The sequence below is a fragment of the Haliaeetus leucocephalus genome, unplaced genomic scaffold (assembly GCF_000737465.1).
Source record: "Haliaeetus leucocephalus isolate CR32 unplaced genomic scaffold, Haliaeetus_leucocephalus-4.0 Scaffold555, whole genome shotgun sequence".
NCBI lineage: Eukaryota > Metazoa > Chordata > Aves > Accipitriformes > Accipitridae > Haliaeetus > Haliaeetus leucocephalus.
The window spans coordinates 8819812-8843262 of NW_010972991.1; the positions used below are offsets into that span (position 1 = coordinate 8819812).

The 23451-nt window shown below is 40.5% G+C and overlaps 1 protein-coding gene across 1 annotated transcript in view; it reads right to left on the minus strand.

The window, feature by feature from the left end:
- Positions 1–846: 846 nt before the first annotated feature.
- Positions 847–23451, minus strand: part of DEPTOR (DEP domain containing MTOR-interacting protein) — a 77941-nt gene continuing 55336 nt past the window's right edge. Inside the window, exons 7-9 of the mRNA XM_010576970.1 lie at positions 21835–21905; positions 21064–21168; positions 847–1815 (exon numbers count right to left, since the gene is read on the minus strand). Coding sequence (XP_010575272.1) covers positions 1687–1815; positions 21064–21168; positions 21835–21905 — 305 coding nt within the window. The 3' untranslated portion in view covers positions 847–1686. The remainder of the gene's footprint in view (positions 1816–21063; positions 21169–21834; positions 21906–23451) is intronic.

Sequence of the window (23451 nt, forward strand, 5' to 3'; positions counted from 1 at the left end):
AGGATAAACAACTGTCATACTAAAAGACAGATTGAAAGAATCCTCCAAACATTTTTGTCCCTTGTTAGTATCAAGTTCGCAGCTGCAGTTTTATACCTCCCTGCACTGCTGCATACTAGTGGAATATGAGAAGTTTTCATGGTGAAGAATCAACCACAGATATACTATATCAGAAACAAAGAACACATGGACTTCTACCTACAAAGCTGCAGGCATATGTGATTTTGAAGACTTGCTGTTTTTACATCTCTGATGTAGAAGTGTTTGAGTGAGGGAAAAACATACTGCAAGAGCAATGTATTTAGTGAGAACAATTTTTAATATAAAACATATTTCAAAATTATTTGAGGAAAAAAATACTTTCCCCACCCCGTAATTGAAGGATTTGTGGTATGCTCATATAGAAAGTCAAGCTTTAATTGTAAAATTTAGACAGCAGATAAAGTCTGCAATATATGATTATAAGTTTGTGGACAAGGATGTGTTTATTCAGTTCAAACATCAAAGAAAACCCATGCAGTCCTCTTGTCATAGAGTTGAGGAGTCACCTAACTCTGCAGAATATGGAATTTGTCTATACATTTTTTAAAAATATTTGATGCATTAATTCATCAACAAAGAAATCCTGTTTGAAAAAGAGTAAGAGTCAGTTAAATACAATGTTTTATTAGTAATAGTGTCAAATGCAATTCATGTGGCAAGTCTGTAGTTTGCAGAACATTTGATGATTGGAAAGTGCTAACAAGCTTAATGTACATTCAAGTACATTGCTTCCATTTGAAATGTACTTTCTCTACTGGAGCATCTCGATGTATCATTGCTAATGCTAACACTGAATTTCCCACTTCAACCCACCAAATCTTCTTCTTCTAGGAATAAAGGTGTCCAAAATTTCTGCAAAGTGACAAACAGCAAGGCCAAGACACCTTTCCTTTACAGATAAGGAAAAAAACAAGATCAACATTTTTATACTTGAGCACCTAAACCAGTGCGTAGGCATCTAAACAAAAAGCCCGATTTTCAAAGACAGGTTTTGTGAAAGTACTGCACGCTTTTCCATTTGCATGATTTTTCTTTCTAGACTAATCCATGTATTCGGTCAGGCCCAAACATTTGTCCCAGAGTACCCTCCACAGAGAATGGACAGCTTTTTTTCATGCATTTGCAGTTTGTTTGTGTTCGATTGCAATCAAGCCAGCATTTAGTCAGCTGTCCCTCAGCCCAAGGAGAGAGCAACTGCGACAGCACATGCTCCTGGCACAAAGCTGGACACCAGGAGGATGTTTACCAACATAAGTATGTCATGCAAACCATCTGTGACATCCTGACCCCACGGTGTTTGGTTCTTTCATTTCCTGAAGTGCTTTGATCCAATGGTGGACTGCATGGCCTCTCAGGTGGGAAACCATTCTGACCGATGCAGGCATGGCTGGAAAGACAACCTAAAGGCCTTAACCTTGTCACTGTCGGGCAAAGAAAAGTCCCTAGTGAAAATAGGCCAGTATGTATTGTTCACTTCTTAGCATAATCACCAGTGCTATTATTGTTAAATGAAAGAGAGCCCCCCTCCCCTAAAAGCAAAATCATCTATTTAGACACAGCAACGTTCTGCCTCCTTGTGTCAGGCTGCTCCATGGTCGCCACTATTTCTCTCACAAAAATGTCCAGTAAGAGTTTTTTTCCTTCTCAGGATTCTATTTCTTCCATCACTTCCATCACAATCGTTCGAGGGCCGGTCAGGATGAGGTTGCTCACTGTCCTGTAATCCACATGGAGAACGTTGAGGCCGTTGACAGATACAACAAATTGGCAAACCTGAGGAGAAAAGTGACCAGCAAAAAAAGTTAGGCATTACACTTTTTTGTAAGGTTATTTACACAGATGTACTATCAACTCCTGAGTGTGCAAAACCTCCATAACTCTTCATACCATCTCATTCAGCATTCTTAAGAAAAACACACTTCTTAGAATTAATCTGGCAAGTTAATTTTCTGTAAAATTTTTTGCAATATCACTGCAACTTTCAAATCTGTGGAATTTTGAAGTCCTACATCAATCATTTTTCTTATAACAATGATATTTTTCTTAGAACAGTGATATTTTCTGATATCAATGGTGCATTGCAAACAATGTGGGACAAGACAGCTCTGGCCATTGCAAAGAGTTTATTATCCTTAGTTTGTCTTAAACACTTTCATAGAAACCTTTTTAGACAGTTCTTGGTAGCTACAGTAAAAATATGCATCATGTTTCCAGGCTCAGGGCAAGGTCTGGATGATGACTTCACTAGATTCAGTGCCAAAACCTCCACTGGTACAACACAAACCCAAAGGATCCAAATTCTATGAAATAATATCATGGAAGATTAAGTAGGATGGATTAAGATGTCACTGCCATTTTCAGAAGACATTCCTACACAGATTTACTTTTTATATGAATGGTTTTTGGTTTTCTTCAGCAAGTATGGCTCATTAATTAATTTCAAATATGCTAATATTTTGTTTTTAAAAGCCATAACAAATTCAAACACTGAAAGTCTTTTATCATCAGAGGCCGTCTTCTGTCCAAAAAGTCTTGATAGAAATATTCGGACCAACACCACTGTATATCTTAAAAGAGTTCATCAGAGAAAAAGTCACATCACCATTGTAAAAAACAGAGGAGGAAAAGAAAGATAACAGTACTGATTCCTCAGAAATGTTAAGCCTTCTCTGTATCTAATCATAACATTATGGTATTGGTAAAAAGGCCAAAAATGTGTAGTGTCTAGATCTGTGTTTTTAATGATAAAAATATGGAGCCTGAAGCAACAGTAATATCATCCTGACGTTTCAATGAAAACAATACATTCACTAGAAGGTTATCTTACTCATAAGTCATCTTGAGGCTGTAAGAAAGAAGCTATGAGGAGAGTATCACTAGAAATTTTCAGGCTTTATTTTATATTTTTACCTTTCCTATTTAGGCAGAAACACAACACAGAAATGTATGCAGGAGGGGTGGGAAGCAGCTCTGGTGTCTTCCAGTGCTAGCTCTAAAACAGATTTTCTCACAAGCCAAGTCATTTAACTTTTGTGCATCAACTACCTTCCCTCTCAAGTAAAACGTGTGGTGAAACTCAATTTGTATTTGCGCAAAATGTACAGAATGTACCTATCGATGTTCCATTTAAGGAAAATTATAGAGGAAGCAAAGCCAATCCAAAAATGTAAAATTTCATCAAAAATGCCACCAATGATTTTAATCTCTGCTCCTTAGAGCCTCTGCACAGGAAGAGCGGCAGCAGCAGTCCCTGAAGGGAGGGCAGAGCTCTGTCTTGCACCTTACCCCTTACCCTCAGAACTCCTCTGCAGAGCTGAAGATCCTGGAAGTCAACCTTACTGGTAGCCTAAATGATCATCAAAGTATGGCAATCAGCAATACCACTTAGCCAACTTCCATGGCAGTATGGATGTATCTTTCCTATACATTCATATGCTATATTTCAGCTGCAAGTAGCATTGGGAAAACGGTTCAGTTTTTGCAGGCAGACAAAGCCTTCTGAATTTTAAGGATTTTGGTGGAAAAAGTAACCCACCATCATCTGCTGTGTGCCACAATTAGTATTCAAGAGGGATGTCTATTTAGTTTAAAATGTAGATTATTGCAGTATCTATAGGTCTCTTAACTTCCAGTGGTATTTCCTAACGCTTTCTATGGATTTCCAAGATTGTATCAAGTTTTACTGAATTATAGCTCTGGCACCAGAATAATATTTGGGTTGATTTAAAACAGACCTGCAGAAATAACATTGTCTCTTCTGGCTTAATGCAATTTTTGGAAGTTGAATGGCTGATGGTTTTTTTACTGCTGCATATTCTCAGACTTCTTGAGTTACTGGAATCCCAATGCATGGGACTTGTGTTTGGCCAGGGACAGGCATGCAAGCGTGTGACGGATAAATCTGCATGCTGGATCATGTCAGGGGCATTCAGGGGCCTCCAGGGAACGTCCCTGGCAGAGGAACAGATTTTCCAGACTGGCCAGCCACTCGCACAAGGGCTGCAGTAGTGTAAATGTGGATGGTACAGGCACCACAGCCCTGAACGGCAATCTGGATCCCAAAGAGTGAATTTCTTATGCAAAAGACAAGAGCTGACACATCTGCGTTCTTGATGTGTTTGTTTTAATGTATGCCCTTGGCGGTATTATTAATCAGCAATGTCTACAGGCTGAGAACAGTCCCCCTCGTGCTGTCCTTTGCACTGGATCCAAATGGCTTATTAGTTTCACCATTTCCAGTGGATAGGATTAGATGCAAAAAGTCCACCCAGGCCAGATAAGAAGAGAAATGTAGGGAGGAGGACAATGCACAGAAGACTGTACTTCTCTCCTAAAATTGCATGGAAAGGCCCATGAGGAACAGGAGATGATAATAAAGAGGCAGTCACTGTAGGGGCAGAAAGCTCTCTTCATGGCCATCACTTGGGCAGTGCCCAGAAGGGCTGAGTCTCTGCAAATTCCAGATCCGGCTCCCTCAGGGATGAAGAAATGTAGAGCCATTTGCTGTGTCCTCCAGTCCTGATGAGGGGAAAGAGGTTTTCACAGTCCTGGGCCCTTCAGTATGCTGAGTGGCCTCGACTCACCCAGTTTTCTTCTCCCCACCCCGTTTTTCCATCCAGTGCTGCATCCAGCAAGGGGAAATGAAATGCAATGCTGCTTTGTGCATTTTGGCCATCATCAATCCTGCCCCCAAAAAGCCCACATCATGGGTTGCTCTCTTGGTGGAATTACAAAATGAGGGAGAGCAAGCAAGTACCCACAAACCAGCCCTGACTGAGTATATCAACCCACATATTATTATCTCAGGAATTTTCTTAAGGAGACTGGTTTACAAAATCATGATGATTTAATGTTACATTTATAAAAACACATTTCAAAAAGCTGTAAGTGCTCAGCTCATAGCTACAGCTGTTAAGGGCTTTGTAACTACAAACATGTAAAATTTCTCTGTTGGTTTCCACACATCAATAACTATAATAGATAATAAACTAAAGTTAAAAGACCCTCAAAGAGCCTTTTATTGCTCATTTCCTCATCGCTCTCCAAGGAACTTGACAGGAGATAAGCATCCCTCAGACTTCAAGAAATGAAAAGCCCAGAATAAATTCCAACCATTTTGTTGGTCAGGATGTGACGATCTAAAAACCACAGAAACAATAACAGTTAAATAAAGCAACACTGACATGAAAAGACTCCCTTAATTAATTTCAAATATTTAAATGTTACAGTAATAAACATTTATTGTTAAGTATTTCAATTTCCCACCTTGGCATACAGCAGCCCACAGAAGTAGGGATAGCAGAAAAGGCACCTCTGTCTTTCTGCAGGTTTCCACTGGCACATACAGAAGGTTTAACCAAATCCAGGTGTTCCCAGGAAAAGGAAAACTTCAACTTTGGGCTTACGTTTGAACAGAAGGGATCTGGGAACCTATCGCTTAAAGAAGTTAGCAAGGGTTTGTCATGCCATTTATCATCAAACTGAAGATGGTGAGGAGAGGAATTATAAAGAGTTACCATAACGTTTAATGGCCAAAATCAGGATTGTGCTGTACTTGGAGCTGTACAACCCTTCCTCCCCCTTACTGGTTATTGCTCTTCCCACCACAGCAAGCTTTGGCTGTCTGCCCCTCCTTGGTCTTGCCAAGCTGCCCTGGAGATGTACATCCACACCCCTTGATTTTCCTGCCAAGAGAATTGCCCGCCAGCCAAACCAAAGCCCCGCTCCCTCGCAGGGGCTGCCTGCACTGGGGCTGGATGGCTGAGCCAGCATTGATCAGGAGCTGTGGTGAGGATGACTGCCGGATGCTCCCAAGGGATGTCAGAGACCAGCTGCAGGCATAAGCATGGAATTGCACAACTACCTTAAAGCAAATTATTGAATAAAAATATTGCATACCTGTCACTAATTCTTACTTAGCATTCCGCCTCAGGATGACCTTAATATTTCTGAATGCTACAGAAATATTATTTGAGGATAGGCAGTTAGCCCAGATACTCGGATATTCAGGTGCCGTTTGCACCGTAGGCTTTAGTCACCCGTCCTTGTGGAGACAGGCCTTGCTTGCTGGACTTTTTTCAATATTATATATAAATATAAAAATCTGTTTAAAATTTCCTTTCTTTTTCTAGGCACACGTTTTAGAAGGGTGCTGTGAAAGATTATGAAGAGCTGGAAATTCCCACTGCAGAGTTTGGTTTAAGTGATGATTGCAAAGTTCTTTGGGACAGGCCTAAAGAAAGCATATGATTTTAAAGAAGCAGTGAGTGCAACTGTTCATCCCTGGTCGTGAAGCAAGTAACAGCTATGCAGAGTCAACAGATAATACATCTCAAAACAGTAGAATAAGACCATGCTTACACAGTCACTTCAATTTGACACAAATTTTTAAAAAAGCTCGAGATGAAGAGGAACACAAATGCCTGCGCCAGCATACAGGAGGCAGCATGGCTGGGCAGGGGCTGGAGGACTGCCCTTCTCCACAGCAGCAAACGTGCACCTCATTTCAGTGGCCATGGGTTAAGGTTCTAATTCTCAGTGGATTTATCATTTACATTTCAGTGTCAAGGTCAGTGTCCGGAATCCACTCTCCTGGTTTTTTTTTTTTTGGTAACTTCTCTTTAAGAAAGAAAGTATAAAGACTATTACAAATACAGATCAAATAGGCACCAAAGAAATCAATGTTACCAAATACAACTTAGTCTTGAATTTCTTGAATATGAATCTAGATTATGCAATGACACATTAAAGTTAGTGGCAAAAATACTGTTTTTCAGCAGTACTGATATTTTACCCAATTATCTGGGCAGCAATAGGACCATTCAGGGTCTAAGACTGCAAAGCACAAAGTCTCTACCAGCACACTTGAGTTTTCTCCCCCAACAGCACCAAGGTCAACCAAAACGCAAGGTTTTCACGGGCTGTTTGACACTGATAGACGCTCTGGCATCAAGTGTTAACAGCATAAAGAGATGCTGAAAACATTGCCACTAATCCATTTCCACTGAAGGTGCGAATATTATTGTACATGTGGCAACTGCATGAAGGAAAATCTTAAAAAAGGCTGGCGAGAGAAAGAGTGAAGTCCAGCCTTGCACTAATCTTTCACTCTGGAGCAGCCAGGATTTTACCCCTGGACTCTGTGGAGATCTGAAACAGATTTCTAGAAGCTGGCAGCTCAAAGCAGGGCCACGTCCTGCTGCAAAGCAGATCCCTTTGAAACCAAGGTACTTCAAAACTTATTAGCATGTTGCATGGAAACATGCAGTTGTTGGGAAAGCTGTGTGCGGATCAGGGCTGGCTCAATCATCCACCATGAGACAGACTGGATTTAACCCTTTGCTCTGTTCATTATTTGTACGCACACTCATTTACATTAGTTATCAGATAGTTTAAGACACACTCCCTTGACTATTATTTCTTCTTATCATCTGATGTGATGCCAAAGTCACACAGATAATTTTTACTTTAAGACAAGCCATTCCCAAAATGCATGGAAAAATGTATTGGTTTCTTTTTGGTCTTATTTTTTTAGACCTTATTAGCATCAAACAGAAATGATGAATTCAGGCAAATGTAGGAGTTATTTTCAACACTGGAAAGTTCTTCAGCAATTTTCCTAAGAACTAAAATAAAAGCTTCTAAGTATAACTTCTTTCAGAGCTGTCTAAAGAAAAGTGTATTTTGACAATTTTACAGAATAAAATTGATACCAGAACTGACAATATAACTATTTCAAAAAGAACAGTCCAATGTTATAGTGTTTTGGGTTTTCTTCTTGCTAATAAAAATTAAAATGAAATCCATTACAGAAACAGCCTGCTTACATTTCTGTTCTAGAGATATCCTCAATAATTATAAATAAATGCTTTTTTCATGTCCTACTAATCCTACAGGGACAAGGATCAGCTGGCCAGTTTGAGTAGCTCAGGCTTATAATTGTTTCATTATGGTATTGTGAAACTCACTGTGATCTTCCAGAGGAAAGGTTCTTCATGTGTGGTTAGCAAAACCATCTATTTTCTATATGTAATCTGCATGAGAGACCTGCAAGATCCTGATTTCTATTAAATATCAGGCCATGCTCTCAGTAAGAACCCTTTCTTACAGGCACCCATGCAAATTGGGGCTGAAGGATTAACATTTTGCAACTGTCAGTGACCTGGAGATGTCTTAAGCAGAATACCAAACACATTAAGCTCTTCACACTTTATAGATACTTTTTAAAACTCTGGGCCAGTTCTAAGACAGAAAACTTACTGGTTGATTCTTGTGGTATGGCCACAGCTCTCACCTGTGAAAGTTACTGAACTGCTGAAACCGAGAAGGAAAAAGCAAAGCAAAAAAAGAAAAGATACTCTTTACCATCACTTGTTTAAAAAGGCAATATACCTGCTTTGGCTTTTCTTGTCTTGCTGACAGATTTCAGCAAAATTGGGGGAAGGAAGGCTTAGGTGCCTTCAGATGTAACATCTGAAACACAGCTTTCCAGCCTTCAGCAAGGCGGAAGGGGACATCCAAGCTTCCAGCATTTTAAAGGAAGAGTTACCCTTCCAATGGGATTTCCTCCCCTCACATTCCCCTTGCTCCTCTGGGAATGTTGGGAACTGCTGCTCCCACTCCTGCCTCCAAAGCACTGCTGCACTCTGAAGCAAACAGAGGGAAATCAAGGTGTCATTTTTTAAAATCTAGTTTAAATATCAACTATGAAGGAGTTGAGAAATTAGTGAAAGTAAACACTCCCCTTTAAGGCTATTATTTTGTCACAGAGGAACAAAAAATTACACTGCTTCTACTTTTTATTTCAGTTACCATTTAAAAAGGAGCTATTTACAAGCGGGTAACCATGCAGGGTTGCCCTGCCGGTTGTTAGATCTCTTGAATAAATCTTCTGAGCTATTTACCGTATCATCATCTTCTACGTCACACACCACACCATGGGTTTGCACACAAAACCCTTAGTGACAACACCAGAGAATGATGTTTCCCTTTCCTTAGGGTGTAAAGAACTAATCTTACTTTTAAAAGAAATGTGGGGAAAAAAAGGTTTGTTTATTAAAAGCTGGAGCAGTAACCTGATCTGGGACTCCACAACCCCTTCTGCTGGCAGAAAGGAATACCCTCAGCCTGAATTGCCAAAGACTCTGTGGATCCGGATATCAAACCTCTTCTAAAGGGGAGGAAGGTTCATAGCAGGACTTGGTGCCTCCACTCCCAAGAGGTGCACCAGTCCCTTTGCGCTGGCTCCAGGGAGGAGTGCGCCAAAGCCAGGCACCGCTCCCTTTTAATCTCGTGCCAGCAAAAATAAATAAATGAAAGGACTTGTCTCCAGGCAAAATAAGTTCCCTGATGTGCCTGACATGGTTGGAGGAAGGAGGCAATAGATACGTATCTGGCTGGAGGCAAGCGAAAGAGGGAGATGAAAAGGAGGTGAAGATAGAATCAACCTTTCTGGCAGCAGCTTACACTTAGATCAGTAAACTGCAGCTTAAGTTTTCAGATAACATAAAGTCCCAGTGAAATCAATGGGAAGATGGATGTTAGGGTAGAAGGAACAAGCGCAGAGAAATCTGAGGCAGGAGAACAAGGGTGGAGGAGGGAGGGCACAGGGCTCAACTTCTTTTACACCCTTACATACACAACCTGCATTTATGCTGATACAGGGTCTCTTCTATTTCAATAGGTAACCCATAGCCATAAAGCAGAGGAATCCCTGTGCTCAGCAAAGACCCCAGGCTACAGAGATGCTGAACGTGCTGCCACAGAAGAGCCCAAGACACAAGACTAACCTCCTAAATAAAAGCAAACACAGGCAGCATTGAAGTATTTGCTCCCACTCTGCACATTGTCACACTGCAATGAGGAAAAGAGATGAAAATCAGAGGTCCTGAAAACTATGTTTCCAGCTAAGATTTTTATCTCTCCCCCCCCCCTTTTTTTAAAGAATTTATGCAATCTTGCTAGGATTAATAAATCAAAGCTGAAACCTAACAATTCAAAACCTAGTGCGTGTCGCCAGAAGGTTAAAAATCATGCAATGTCCTTTTCTACATAATTGAGGTTACTGGATGAAACAGAATAAATTGCAGCTGTGTGTTCAGCTCTGTAAATATCTCTAGCAAATGTGTAATTGGCTGTAGAGTGGGTGGTGTGGGAGTAGGCAAGTATCCAGGTCTTGCATAAACACAGGATTCTCTCTCTAAAGGGACACATTTCTTGTTCACTCTTTACACCAGTGTTAAGCTGGCCCACTGTCCCATCAGTGGGCTAGAAACTGGATACCAGCAGAGCATGGTACAATGCATAGCAGAGAAAACCAACTCCATTTGCAGAATTACAAACATAAGCGTGTAATTCTGGCTCTCCATCTTGGTCTGTGGCTGCAGTCTGGTATGGATTGTTTGCCTGGGCAAGGCTTCATTACATATTTTCATTACATACATTCACTACATAATTCTTCTTTTTGTTTTTAAAAAAGAGGCTAAATTTTTTATAGTATGCCAAACTCATCTGCCTCTAACTGGAAAAAAAATCAGAAATTAAACAGCATCATATAAAAACTACATAATATAAAAATAAAACATAAAAACATCTAATAAAATACCTTATAACATAATATAACAATTCACAAAACATAAAATTAAGTCCTAGATTCTCAAAGGGCCTCATCATTAGTTCAGATAGTGTCTTGTCTCCCTCCCTCCCCCACTGATGGGAATTAATGGAAATTTAAGTCTTCTTTTTAACAGGAATAGAATGAAACCATTGCTGCGCAAACTCCACAAATAGAGTGGACAAATTAGAGGGGGAAACAGCTGACCTAATAGCCCATGAGAACAACTCTTGTTCTGGGGTGGGTGGCTTTCAGTCTGCATGCAAGTCTCAGCTCTGCAGCGGCACAGTTTCCCCAATGGATTGACAGAGTGGTCAGACAAACACCGACACAGCAAACGGGTATTACTCACGTAGGTAAATGAAAGCTATCTGTACATACCTGGAGGGTAATAACAGTAAGGACCTAATACCCTGAAATGCAAACCTTCCATAAATAGGGAGTAGGGAAATACAGGTCACTGCTTCTCATGGCCCTAATTGGGAATTGGTGTGTAAAATGACTGACTTAATCGGAGTTGCAGCGGGTAATACCCACAGGTAAAGCCGAGCTGGACTGGGCCACATCAGGAAAGCAAACCAGTGACTACATGCTTAACTTTATAAGCGTTTTTATTGTATACTGCAATTTGATACCTACCACAGAACAGCTCTGAAAATGTTAAATAACTCAAATGGCTAAAGGTGGCTCTGGGTGAAATACTGCATCAGTAGCAGAAGAACATGGAGTCTTAGCTTAGAAATAATGTCTTTTTATGCTTGGGCTGACCTTTTAGTGTTCTATTGTGGGGTTTTTTTTTTCCTGGTCTATCTATACCTAAACTAGAGTTGCTAAAAGAAAAACACATATAATGAGTAAAGAACTTAAAAACTATGTATCAGTTTACTTACAAGGTCAAATATAATTATGCTAAACTAACTAAATGTAGTTTGTTTAAGGCCCATATTAGTTAAAAACAGTCCCTAAACCAGCCCAAACAAGGGAGTTACAAGGGCAGTCAGACCCATGCAGGGCACCCTCAGCACCCTCTGGTATCAAGACTGTAACAAGCAGGAACGGTCTGCACCATTGGAGACAAACAGCTGCTCTCTGTTTGCACAGACAAAAGTGCAATTGTTTTTCCATGTGTTTGACTAGCTAAACAGAGCCTTGGCTTTAACGCAACATGTTTCCCAAATCATTTGCTTATATCATGAAAGGAAGCCAGCTTGTGTCTTGAGCAGAAACAAGAAAAGACACGGAGAAGTGCGGGGAAGGGTCTGTAAAGCAGGCAGCTGGGGAGCAGCAGCATCCCCAAAGTGCTGGCGGCAAAGAGCTGTGATAGCCACGATGCTGTAAACCCAACAGCGTCCAAGGACCCCCTCAAGGCTTCAAATGAAATGGATATCGCAACTGAACCTAATAATACAAAATGCTTTTCATCCTCAATTGAGAGCAAAAGCAGTTCAAAATGCCAGCAATTTGCTGTACTGGCCTCAAATTTTGTATCTTTTTTATAGACACTTAGGGTACACTTTTTAAGATTTCAGCCATTCTGCAGATAAGTTTTTCAGATGACAGCCCTCTCTTTAGAGAGCCTGGACTACCTAAGAGTGACCTGCAATAGCCTAAGAAAGCTCAAGCAAGGGTAAGATCCCAGCTGTTCCGGCTGGCACTAAATCTCGCCATTCAATGGGCTATAGACCATGCTGGAATTTGGAAGCTGTATCAAAACACAAGCACAGCCCTGTTTTACAGTGCAGCTGAAACCAAGACTGCTTTCTCTCCTTCTGAATGGCTACAGCTGTAAGACTTCAGAAACAATCAAGAAAACACTTTCCTAAATGCAGGGTGTTCAGCTATCTGGGTTATCCTGCCATAAAACACCATTTACTCAAAAAGAATTTTTAAACCTACTTTTTATTAAAATAATGTGACTAAATTAAAAAAAAAACCACTGACCTCCAATTATGAACCTGCGAACAAATTTTTTTTCTGAATTGTACTTGCTGTTGATGAGAAGGAGCCAATGTACAGACACAAGTATAGTAGGTCGCTTGTTGCCCAACAGCATTTTAGGTGGCTGGCCTACAAACAAGTTCAATTCTAATGTCAACTAAACTGCTGTGAATGCAGAAAAAGGAGCTCTGAGGTATTATGAAACTTTCTGTATTTGCATAAGGTTTCAGTTGTTGTAAAGAAAAAAAAGTCATTTTATTGCCCAGTAAAACTCTCTCTCTGTTAAAAGAGTCTTTAGAAAAAATCACACAGAGTTATTGGAAACCTAATACTGTTCTGCAGGCCAAAATTCAGGTCTGGGATAAGCAAGTAAAACCTTGCAAACCTGTGCCCTATAAGTTTGGGGGAGGGGCGGGGGGGAAGGAAATTCACTGTTAAAGGTGACATTTATACTCAGAAAAGCTAAACTAACTCCTTTTATATTTTACATAGGAATTCCCACTGCCTTAATTCCTTTCTCCATAGTGACTATCATGGACCCTGTCATTCAAAAACAGGACTGAAGATCAGAAAAATAATTTTTCTGTTTTCTTTCGTGTGTGCAGTTTGCAGTTTACATCCTGCTGGAGTGACGTTTGAGCACTGCACTGCCCGTCTGCATGAAAGTGATTCTTTCCCATATTTTCTATACTTCAGGGGGGTGACTTTTCACACACAGAGTTTTGATGTCTTTATCATGTAATAGTCCCTGATAGCCACAGCAAGCACCTAGTCTCTAGTCCAGTATAAAGCTGTCTGATTTTTTTTAGGTGATTTTATGTTCACTGACTCAGAAGAACAGAAGCCCATAGTCCATTGAAAGAAGTGCAGTCCCACACCCCATCTACTTGGTGGTGACTGTGCACTCAGAGGCATCTTTACAAGGGTGGATTTCACTTAACCATCCAAAACAACTTCAGTAGAAGTACTGTGGCCTCAGAAGAGATGTCTTCAAAACAAACTGATCCTTAAACAACTCTGTGGGGAAAGAAGCAAGGCAAACAAAGGAAACAAGCAGAAAAATGGAGATCTACCAAAAGAAGTAGGAACGTAGGATGAAATTCTGGCATGTCTGAAGATGACAGGAGCTTTATCATGGCTTTAAAATGGCATACTTAGAGTCTAATGATTTATTAGTGGAAAACAGAGCAAAACGGAGGATAATTTTGGTAAAGATTAGCAGAGACTGGAATATGGTAGCATTGGAAATAGAAAGTCTCTACCCCCAGAACAGTTACAACCTGGGCAGGGATGGCAGAGTGGTATATCACAAAGAAAGTATTTGGGATTAATACAAACACAAATTTCTCATCAGGAAGGGGAAGACGATGGCTTAGAAAGAGGGCAGTTGTACAAACTGAAGTTTGAAACTCAGTGGAGCCTGTGCCAGTGTAACATTGCTGCACGGGAGTTGGTAGGTCCAGTCTGTAAATTTGGATCTACATGTTGCTCTGAGACTGGGAACCCTAGACCATACACTGTGAACCACAGCCCCACAAAACACAAGGAAACTTAAGCAAACCTAGAGGTTTCTTCATTTGTACTGGTACCAAAATGGATCTACTCATCAAATGTTTTGATTATGTTTGATAGTATGTCGGATTTGTTGGCATTTTCCATCTGTTTAAACCCAAACTACTATACCTATGTATTCTGGTAGGAAAACAGTCAGCATAGTTGCATAGAGGGTTTGTGACAGGGTAAAGAAGAGAATCCAAACCCAAATTGTGTCTTCCGTGTGACCACCATGGGGCAGGTTCAATCAGCAGGCCGGTGGTACAGTGTCTCTGAGACAGTCTCCTGACATTCAGAGAAGTCCAACAATGATAGGCCTTCTACGATGGAAGAGGAATAAAACAGATTGAGTAGCTGGTGCAGCAAAGGGGCAGAAGAGAGACTGATTAGCAGCTCATACAACGCTGCACCAGGATTCCTGATGATGAGGAGAAAGGAGGACTGCTGAGAAAACATTTAATGATTTCAATCAGCCTAAAGACACTGTGCTAATGCAAAGGATGATCAAGGACATAAGGACTCTGTTGTTGCACTTGTAGTATTCTGTAATGAAAGCAAAGAAAAGATTTGCCAAACCTTGTCTCCTTTTGGCAACCAGGCAAAGTTCTGGCAGTGAAACACAATGCAGCTCCCAAAATCACATTTTCCTTCAGTAAGAGAAGCCCCTAGTTTGGTGAGAGGGCTGAATTCAGAAAACTCTCAGACAAGAGCAGATGGGTGTAATGCAGTTTGCTGCCCAGTACTCACAGAACTATGTTACTATGATAATTTTGATGGCAACAATCCCAGTATAGTTAGAGTAACAGGGGTTTAGGATAGAAAAGTGGTAGCAGGACTCTCTAAAAAATCTGGGAACTACTCACTGAGGTTAATTAAACACACCCCCTGGAAATGGAAACTTTGGGACAGTTACAGAGGCATCACCACAGCTCACCAGCAAACTCCTTGAGCAAATGATGACCATAGACCAAAAAGAGAAGGCAGACACAGAGTAGGAACACCCAGGCACAGATTCATGCATCGATCGGGAAAGTACGGTGAGTGCTATACATGCTGCTAAACAGTTGTCAAGGACAACCAACCACTAATCCATTTTTCAAGTTTGATGGCAGAGCTGAGTATTTTCACATTCACAAATATTTGATCTCTTCCAACTTCTGTTGAATCATCATGCCACCAACTAACACAGCTGCCTTACTAAATTTTTCTTTAGAGACTTTTAGAAAGATTTCTACTAAAGATCAAATGAAAAAAAAATTGCATCCAAACTTGACCATTATGTTCTTACTATGCTCTTAACACACGTCCTAATGTGACAACCACTCTTCTCGAGCATGACTTACAAGATGTTCAAGGCTAATGGCTACCCTACTCAGCTCACTCTCTCCAATTTCTGTGACGGATAGTAGCACATAAAATCTGAGGTTCTGGTTACAGCTGCATAAAGTGAAAGATGGAGCTAAAATTTGTTTGAATTTTCTTTGGTTTTGCAAAACCAGAGTTGATTTTATGGTAAAATATCAAATCTGATTTCTTAAAATTGGATTTCTCTAAAGTCATAGGTGCTTGAATACAGCTTCCACATTTCTATGGAGGAGAACGGACCTTTATGTTATAGTTTATAATTAAATACTATCAGAAAATGAAGCACTCACTTACGAAGACATGTTTGAAACTCATATACACATTTATATTCAAGCCCTACAGTAGTGTCATTCATTGCACGCAGGGCTATGCACGTTTAACTCTGCTGCTTCTCTATTTATGGACAAGCTATGAAAGCAGTTTGTCAGCAGCTTTTTTTGAGTGTTCACATTACCAAATAGATTCATTCTGAATTCACTCTAATGTAATTATCAAATTCAGCAGCAAGCTGATAACACAGCTAAAGGAAAATACCAACCTGCCTCAGTGTTTTCATGCTGTAATTGGAAACAGATGGCAACTTGTGTAATTTATGCTTTTCTACAATCAGTAACATGTTGGTATAAGATAAGAATTCTAAGACTGAATTGCATCTGCTTCAACAACACCATATGCTAGTGCAGAGTATAAATATTTATCCAAACCTACTTCATCTTCTCATTTAAAGCTCAGCCACATGAGATAGTGAAAGTACCCTTCGGATACCTTCAATCAGCACTGAAGCATCTCCCTGGTGCTTTAAAGAGTTAGAGTCCCAGCACCAAACACTGAGGTATCTTCCCTTCCTAAGCTTCATGGAGAGGGTTAAATGGAGGCATGTTCGTTGTGCCTTATTTATACAATATAAATCCCAGTCTTCAAGCTCCCACTAGGCTACCTTTAGGAGTTACAAAGAAGTTTCTCACTTATGATGTCCAAGCTTCTCTGCTTTTCCCACTATCTTGTAAAACACTGGAGACCTAGGTCTGAGGTCAGATTGGCAAGGACCATGGAATGGGCTTTGCATTTCTCTGCAGCATGGGGTACATTCAACCTCCTGAGAATCTCACAGTTCAAATTTCTTCCTACTGCAAGAATCTAAGGCATTGGCAATTTCTTTGACATCACATGTTTTGGGGTTGGTTTCCCCCCCACTTGGCACCTTATAATGCATAGCTTTTAGTTCTTTATGTTACAAGCCTGTAATATTTTGTGACTGTGGCAGTATTTGGACTTTTTGGTCTAATCTGATAGTACCTATGTTCCTTTAATGGCAGGGAGACTGAGCCTGATGACCTTGATGAACCTGACAGCAATCTGCTCCATGACACAGTGGCTACTCAATTACACTTGAGATTTGGCTCTTATTCTGCTAGTGAAATCACTTGAGAACCTAGACCTGAAATAATAATTTGTGAGTGCAGAAGACAACGGCACAGGCAGAAAATTTATGAGGCTGACCTCCTCCCTGCACCAGCCTTTAAAGATCAGGAGAGCAGAACCACGCTGAAATGGTCCTGGCTGTAAACTGTAATCCCCAAGCAGAGCTCAAAACAGAAGGGGTTGGTACCAGTGACTATACATGGTCCCCAAACTCCCTGCTACTAACTGAAATGAAGAAGAACTAGAGTAGGATAAAAAAGCTCAAGTGGCCATTGGCAATTCTAGTATAAATACTAATTTGCTCAAAATCAGTTTAAGGAATCAGATATTCTTTAGCATTCCTCAAAGGTTAGAGCTGGGCACTGATTTCTCCAGCCAAAGGAAAGAACAGATAATCAGCAAAATGAGTAATTAATTTGTCTCTTTCACAAGCCTCACACTAAGCTAGGTCTGCTTGTTTTGTCACACTCTTGCAGCGACGTCACACTAAATAACAACATGTAATGCATAATTTAAGTCACTAGTTTGAAGTCAAGCTGTGTAACTTTTCAAAGAATACTTGTACCTTAAAAACAGAAATTAACTTACAGAATAAAACACTGAAAAAAGGGGGAAAAGAGTTTTCCTGACAACAACTGGCAATATTTAGCAGTGTCATCTGCAGAGACCTGAATTTTGCAGCCAGTCAATACTGAATATTAAAGCAACCTGGAAACTTCAAAATCCTGCTGTTCCTGTCTTTCACTGCTGACAACAGCAGACAGCAAAACAGAGCTGCAAATAACTTACAAGTACGCATCGCAACACTGACTCCTTTCATTGCCCCGCGCCGCCTCCAGCTCCCACTTGTTAATGCGCTTACAGCAACCACGCTCTTCACAACGCTGTCACAGGCAACCGCACTTCAACAAATGATGTCTAAAAATACTTTAATAAAGCTAATAGACAAGATATTTATTAAATTATTTGCTCAGCTTCATACTTGAAACCTCAGACTGGAAATGGTAATCCTATTTACCAGCCCCAGAAGAGGTATCAAGACTTAAAGCCAAAAAAATTTAACACCCTCTCACACCTCTTCAGCAGACCATGCTAGCAGCATTTTCTCAGAATTAAATTGTCTGAAAATTCCCCCAGAAGAGGATGTCATGTATAAGGAGATGGCAAGCACTGCCATGCAGAGGTGCACATGTGTTGCGGAGACCCATGCATCCCAGCCGCCCAGCGCCGTGCCCACCGCAGAGCCGCTGTGTGCGGTCAGAGCTCCGTCCCAAGCTCATTGAGATTTCTACTCAGACCCCCAATTCACAGTGCTCTGGAGCAGGCCAGGAGCCCAGCCAAGGTCAAACTGAAATCAAGCCACCATAAAGTCCTTCAGGTAGGTTGAGCCTGTAATGTTTACTGCCATATGTAATACACGGGAGAGTTTTAAGTGCACAGGCTGAGGTCTGACAATGAGATTGTAGGCAGCAGTCCTTTCTCAAGTTTGTCCAGCCTAATGCAGAGCAGGACTATAGCACTCTCCAAGAGAGATAAGTGCAAAATCACAAGCTTTACAAACAAAGACACTTCCAAAAACCATTACACTGGATACATCTCCTTAGGAGGAAAAACCCTGCTGCTACTGCCAAGAACTTTTCTACAAACTGCAACGCCAAGTCTTGGCTCTTCTTCAAATTCTTGCCCTTTTCATCATAGCCAACTTTCCTTGTTAGCGCTTCTTTGGTGTAGCACTCAGAGCAACACTGGCAGACAAAAGCCTCTTGCACCAGCCCACCGCAAGTTACCAGGCCCAATAGTCTATTTTCAAAGTGCTCCTCCTGTAACTTCCACAGAGGGGAAGGTTTATTTTCAAGGAGCTGTCATCTAAAGCCTGTCATGCGATTCCTTTAAATTCGCCAGATTGAAGAGTTCTGTAAACAGATGGATTAAGTGACATAGATTTTTAAAAATTTCAAATACTGCACTATAATTTACATACCTATTGCCATGGGAACACCTCAACAAACCCCCTTAGTTTCAAATAAAACTGGCGTTTCTTCACCAGGGGCTAAAGGTATTCAGCGTTTCTGAAAATGGGGTGCCAATTTTGGTGTCTAAACAGGCACTCATCTAGTATATAGCCATAATGTTTTATGTGCAATTCTGCTCTGAAAAGCGATTTTATATAAAGATAGCACCTTTGCAAATAATCAGATCTATCCTTTGTGCAAATTCAAGGCAATATATTCCAGCTTTACTGTCTAAAATACTGCTTGCTCCCCTCAGGACAGTAAACTATTTTACATTCTTATGTCTTGAATGGTTCAGGCAAACCTCTGTAACCCCCTCAGAGTACATGAGTGCATGGAGAGCACAAATGGAAGATATGAGGACATAATTTGGTACATAAAACCAGTTTCAGAGGTGAACTATGAAAGAACCCAGCTTAACTGAAACATCCTAGTGTCTAGTCACAGGGCCGCCAGCTTGAAACCAAAAGTAAAAACAAACCAAAGGCCCACCATATTCAGCTCTAAGCTGGTGAGTGCAGAAGTGAAATCTCTAAGATTATATATATGACACCACAGTTATTTTTACAAGTCAGGTTTCAGAATAGATCTATTTTATTGCTAGCTGCTATATTCAGAGAGTAAAAAATGCTGTAAAGTACTAAACTCCCAGGTTCAAGATCTAGAACATACACGTGAATAAATTAATTATTTTTCAATTTAAGTCCCTTAAATTTTAGGCAGGATTGCCATTTGAAAATGATACTCTTCATATAAAAAATATAACTGTATATTATATTGAGGTATTGTATAAAACATAAAAAATTCCAGCTCCCTCAGGAATCAAGCTGTTTGCCAGCAGGATGCGTCAGGGTGCTGCGTGCACCAACAGGCTCTGCAGCTGCCATTCCCCCTCCCAGGAGTTTTGCCTGCCCATGCTCAAAAAAAGTAAATGTTTCAAAGACAGTACATTCTTCCAAGTTTCATCTGAAAAAAAAAAAAAAGCAGCACCCGGAGAGGAGAAACCCCTGTAGTGCATTTGCTAAGGAGGGTGCCATGGCAGGTCTGGCACCGCGCGATGGGCAGGATGCGCATCCCAGGAGTCGCGGCAGCACGTGCTGCCTCCAGCTTGGTGGGTGTGAATATACGAGCAAGAGGCAGCTGGGGTGAGTGTGATGGAAAAGGGAGATGAATTAGAAGGCAGGACAAAATTCGTGGCAAACTGGGCTGCATGTGGCATACATCTGAAGCCTTCATCTGTGTTGTTATCATACAATAAAGCATGACATAAACTGATAACTTAATCTTTGTGTCTGGCCCAGCTTGGACATTGGAGTAGGTGTAGCAGCTAGTTTCCCTTTCTCGCTTTGATCTATACTTGGCATAATGCTTTTTTTATTTTTCCCACTGTACAAGACAGTGATTTATTCACAGATACATGCAGGATGTGATCCAAACCTACAGGTAAGTCAATGGGCTCTGCATTAGCAGTACAAAAGCCTTCACATGGAATTTGTATTTATTTATTCTTAAATCATGTATGAAACTATTTCAACTCTTTATGAAATATGAAAGCGTCATAAACTCTTCTTTCCAAAACATATTGAATCTTAACTGTTTTACAGTTTTACATAACCTAGCATAACAGCTAGGTTATGCTAGCTTCACTTTCAATAGGTATGTCTGACTTTGCCTCTTCCTACATAGGCAAAGTCCAGAAGCTGCATACCAGCAACCACATAAATTGCAATGTAAAGAGGGAAGCTAAAATTGTGCAGAAATGGAAAAAGGTGAAAATAAAAAAAAACAAAACAAAACACCACCACCACCAAACCCAGCTAACCAACAAAAAAAACCCACTAAACAAAACAAAAAAAGGAAAAGATCAAGAAAGCAAATTGGAAAGGATAAACGAGTTTCACATGGAAAAGGGACTAGAAGAATCTCAGAGACAGAAGAAAAGAAACAGGAGGGGGGTAAAAGGCAGCAGAACTCACTGTGCACAAACACCTGAAACTGAAACAAAGATACTCAACTGTGGAAACAAAACCACCTCTCCTTCCCCAAATACAGGCAGCCCAAGACCTTCACTGAGCAGCACAAGTACCCCTGGTAAATCATCCCCTTTTGAAAACCCACCTTCATCCCAGCCGCGGCTGCCGGCCCGCTGGGGTCCACGGCCTGGATGTGGCAGGGCTTGCTCCCCCGCACCACAAAGCCCCAGCCCACCGCGTCGCCGACAATCTGGAAAGAGAAAAGAAGGACATGATCACCTTCAAGCAGCTCCAGGAAATTCAAGGGGGTAACATCTAAATGGTGCAAGACATAATTTCAACATCTCTATACTTCCAACACATAGTAAAGGGCATTGTATACAGGCTGCTATATCACTCATGGGAAAGGCTCTATCCAAGTGATTCCTCTTGCTTTTAATGAACTTTTTTTGTTGAGCTAGGAGGCTGTAAAAAGCAATGCTTCCAATGACTAGGTTCAAAAATATCTTTACAGAAAGGCCTTCTCTAACAGTGAATATGAATCAAAATTTCTGTCCCATCATAGTCTAGAAAGATCTAAGTAGGAAACTTCCATTTGGGTAGGTAATCCACTCCTGCAGAGCAAGTATTACCAGGAGCACAAAGGCTAGATGAGTTTGTATAATACAAATGTTATTGGCTTTATGTAATTTTACACTCCATTTAAGTCAGCAGTACTACATTGGCATAAAGACAGGATAAACAAGTGCAGAATCAGACCTGAAATGTGTGGAAGTACTGATAACGGAGTGTGGGATTTTAAAGTACAAACCTTTGCAAATGCAAATAAGCTCTAATTATTCCATCAGAAAATGGCTGTTTGGATTACCTTATGCATACAACATGCAGAAAATAAAGAAAAATACTGGAGACATACCGTAAAAGTTTTTCTTACATATGGGGCTCCAGGCATCAAGAGCTCATCAGCAGTCACGGACCTCTTTAATACTGTGGAGATACATAAATGAATATTCAATATAAACATTCCTCTGGAGTTCTTCCTAATAAATAAAATACAGTGTTGGGATACAACATCTTTTTGGTCCCACTTCCCATACAGTCTTTCAGTTCCTGTAGACTTGCTTGAAATTAGTAAAAGGCAGCAGAATAACTCCAAGTACAAATGATAAGAGCTTTGGAAAATCAGGGCATTTAGCCAACAGACTTTGTTGTCTGCAATCAAGATCCACTAAACACTCTCACAAACATCAGAAGTGGCTGTTCCTGGGTCCAGTGTTGAAACCAGTGACCAACCTTCCTGACATGGAGCAGCTTTTCTTCCCAGCTTGCTCTGTGCATGTTGAGTGCTTTCTGCTATTTCATGAGTCAGGTTTGAATCACAGAATTGAGTAATAAGAAAATTCTGCTTGAGTCAGGAATTATCCCAACAAAGAGATTTCTGCAATTGTAGGCACAGACATCTAACCTCATCTTATCCAGGGACAACCTAGGTAACCTAGAGCTGGCTGGGATTTTAGATGAAAGGAAATACCAGTGAGTTTCTGCAGGTGATTCCCTATTGCCTCGCTATGCATTGGGATAATTTTCCCCTGAACAAATTAAATGTAAATTTCTGCCAAATCAAATCAATACCATTCTGTGTACCATTTTTCATCTGTCTATAAATGCTTCACAAGATGGAGGACAATGGAAAGATATATGTTGTTCACCGTATTTGCCTGCTTCACCTCTAACGTTGTGGCTGCTTTTCTTTCAGTGATAAAAAATTTTGATGATGTCTGCCTTTTCAGTCACAGGTGGAAGATAAAATTTCCCACAGATGGTATTCAAAGACATTAACGAGTTTCTTAATGACATTCATGGGAGCAGGGAGAATTCTAGCATACAAACCAATATGTATTTTTTTTACTTTCCCATGGATTCTGACAAACTGCCATTTAGCCAGCGTTACACTTTGCAGAGCATGCCTCGTCAACGTAAAAAACCTGAATAATTATGCTCATCCGACAAGTCAGAATCAGGTAAATCATCCACGCAGGACTCCCTTGCGTGCCTCCCTTCATTATACCTCCAGAAATTTTTTTTTGTTTGATGATTGTTTTTCTCTATGACTGGTTAGGTCATGACCTGGGGGTTTTTTAAGTGTTTGCCTGCAAGAGAACTCATCTGACAATAAATATACCTCTGCCTTGTGTTTATCAGCACACAGTTCAGCGACATGCTCTGGGTCTGGATAGCAGAAAACTGTTTGTGAAAAAGATCACTTTATAGTCCAGCAGAGGATTAAGAATTCCTCACATTTACATCTGATAACCTTATGTTAACCTAAGCGAGATGATGTGTGGATCTGTACTTGCGCTATGGGAGAAATTACCTTACATTGCTGGTAATTGTATAATTCTTAAAAATAAGTCTGTTTATAAGCCCATTGCTGTCTTCTTTCAAATATGAGCCTGTTAAAGCTATTCAGAGTTTGAAAACTAGTCCTAAGGGAGAATTTCTTTTAAAAAAATAAAGAATTTATGCAAAGGCA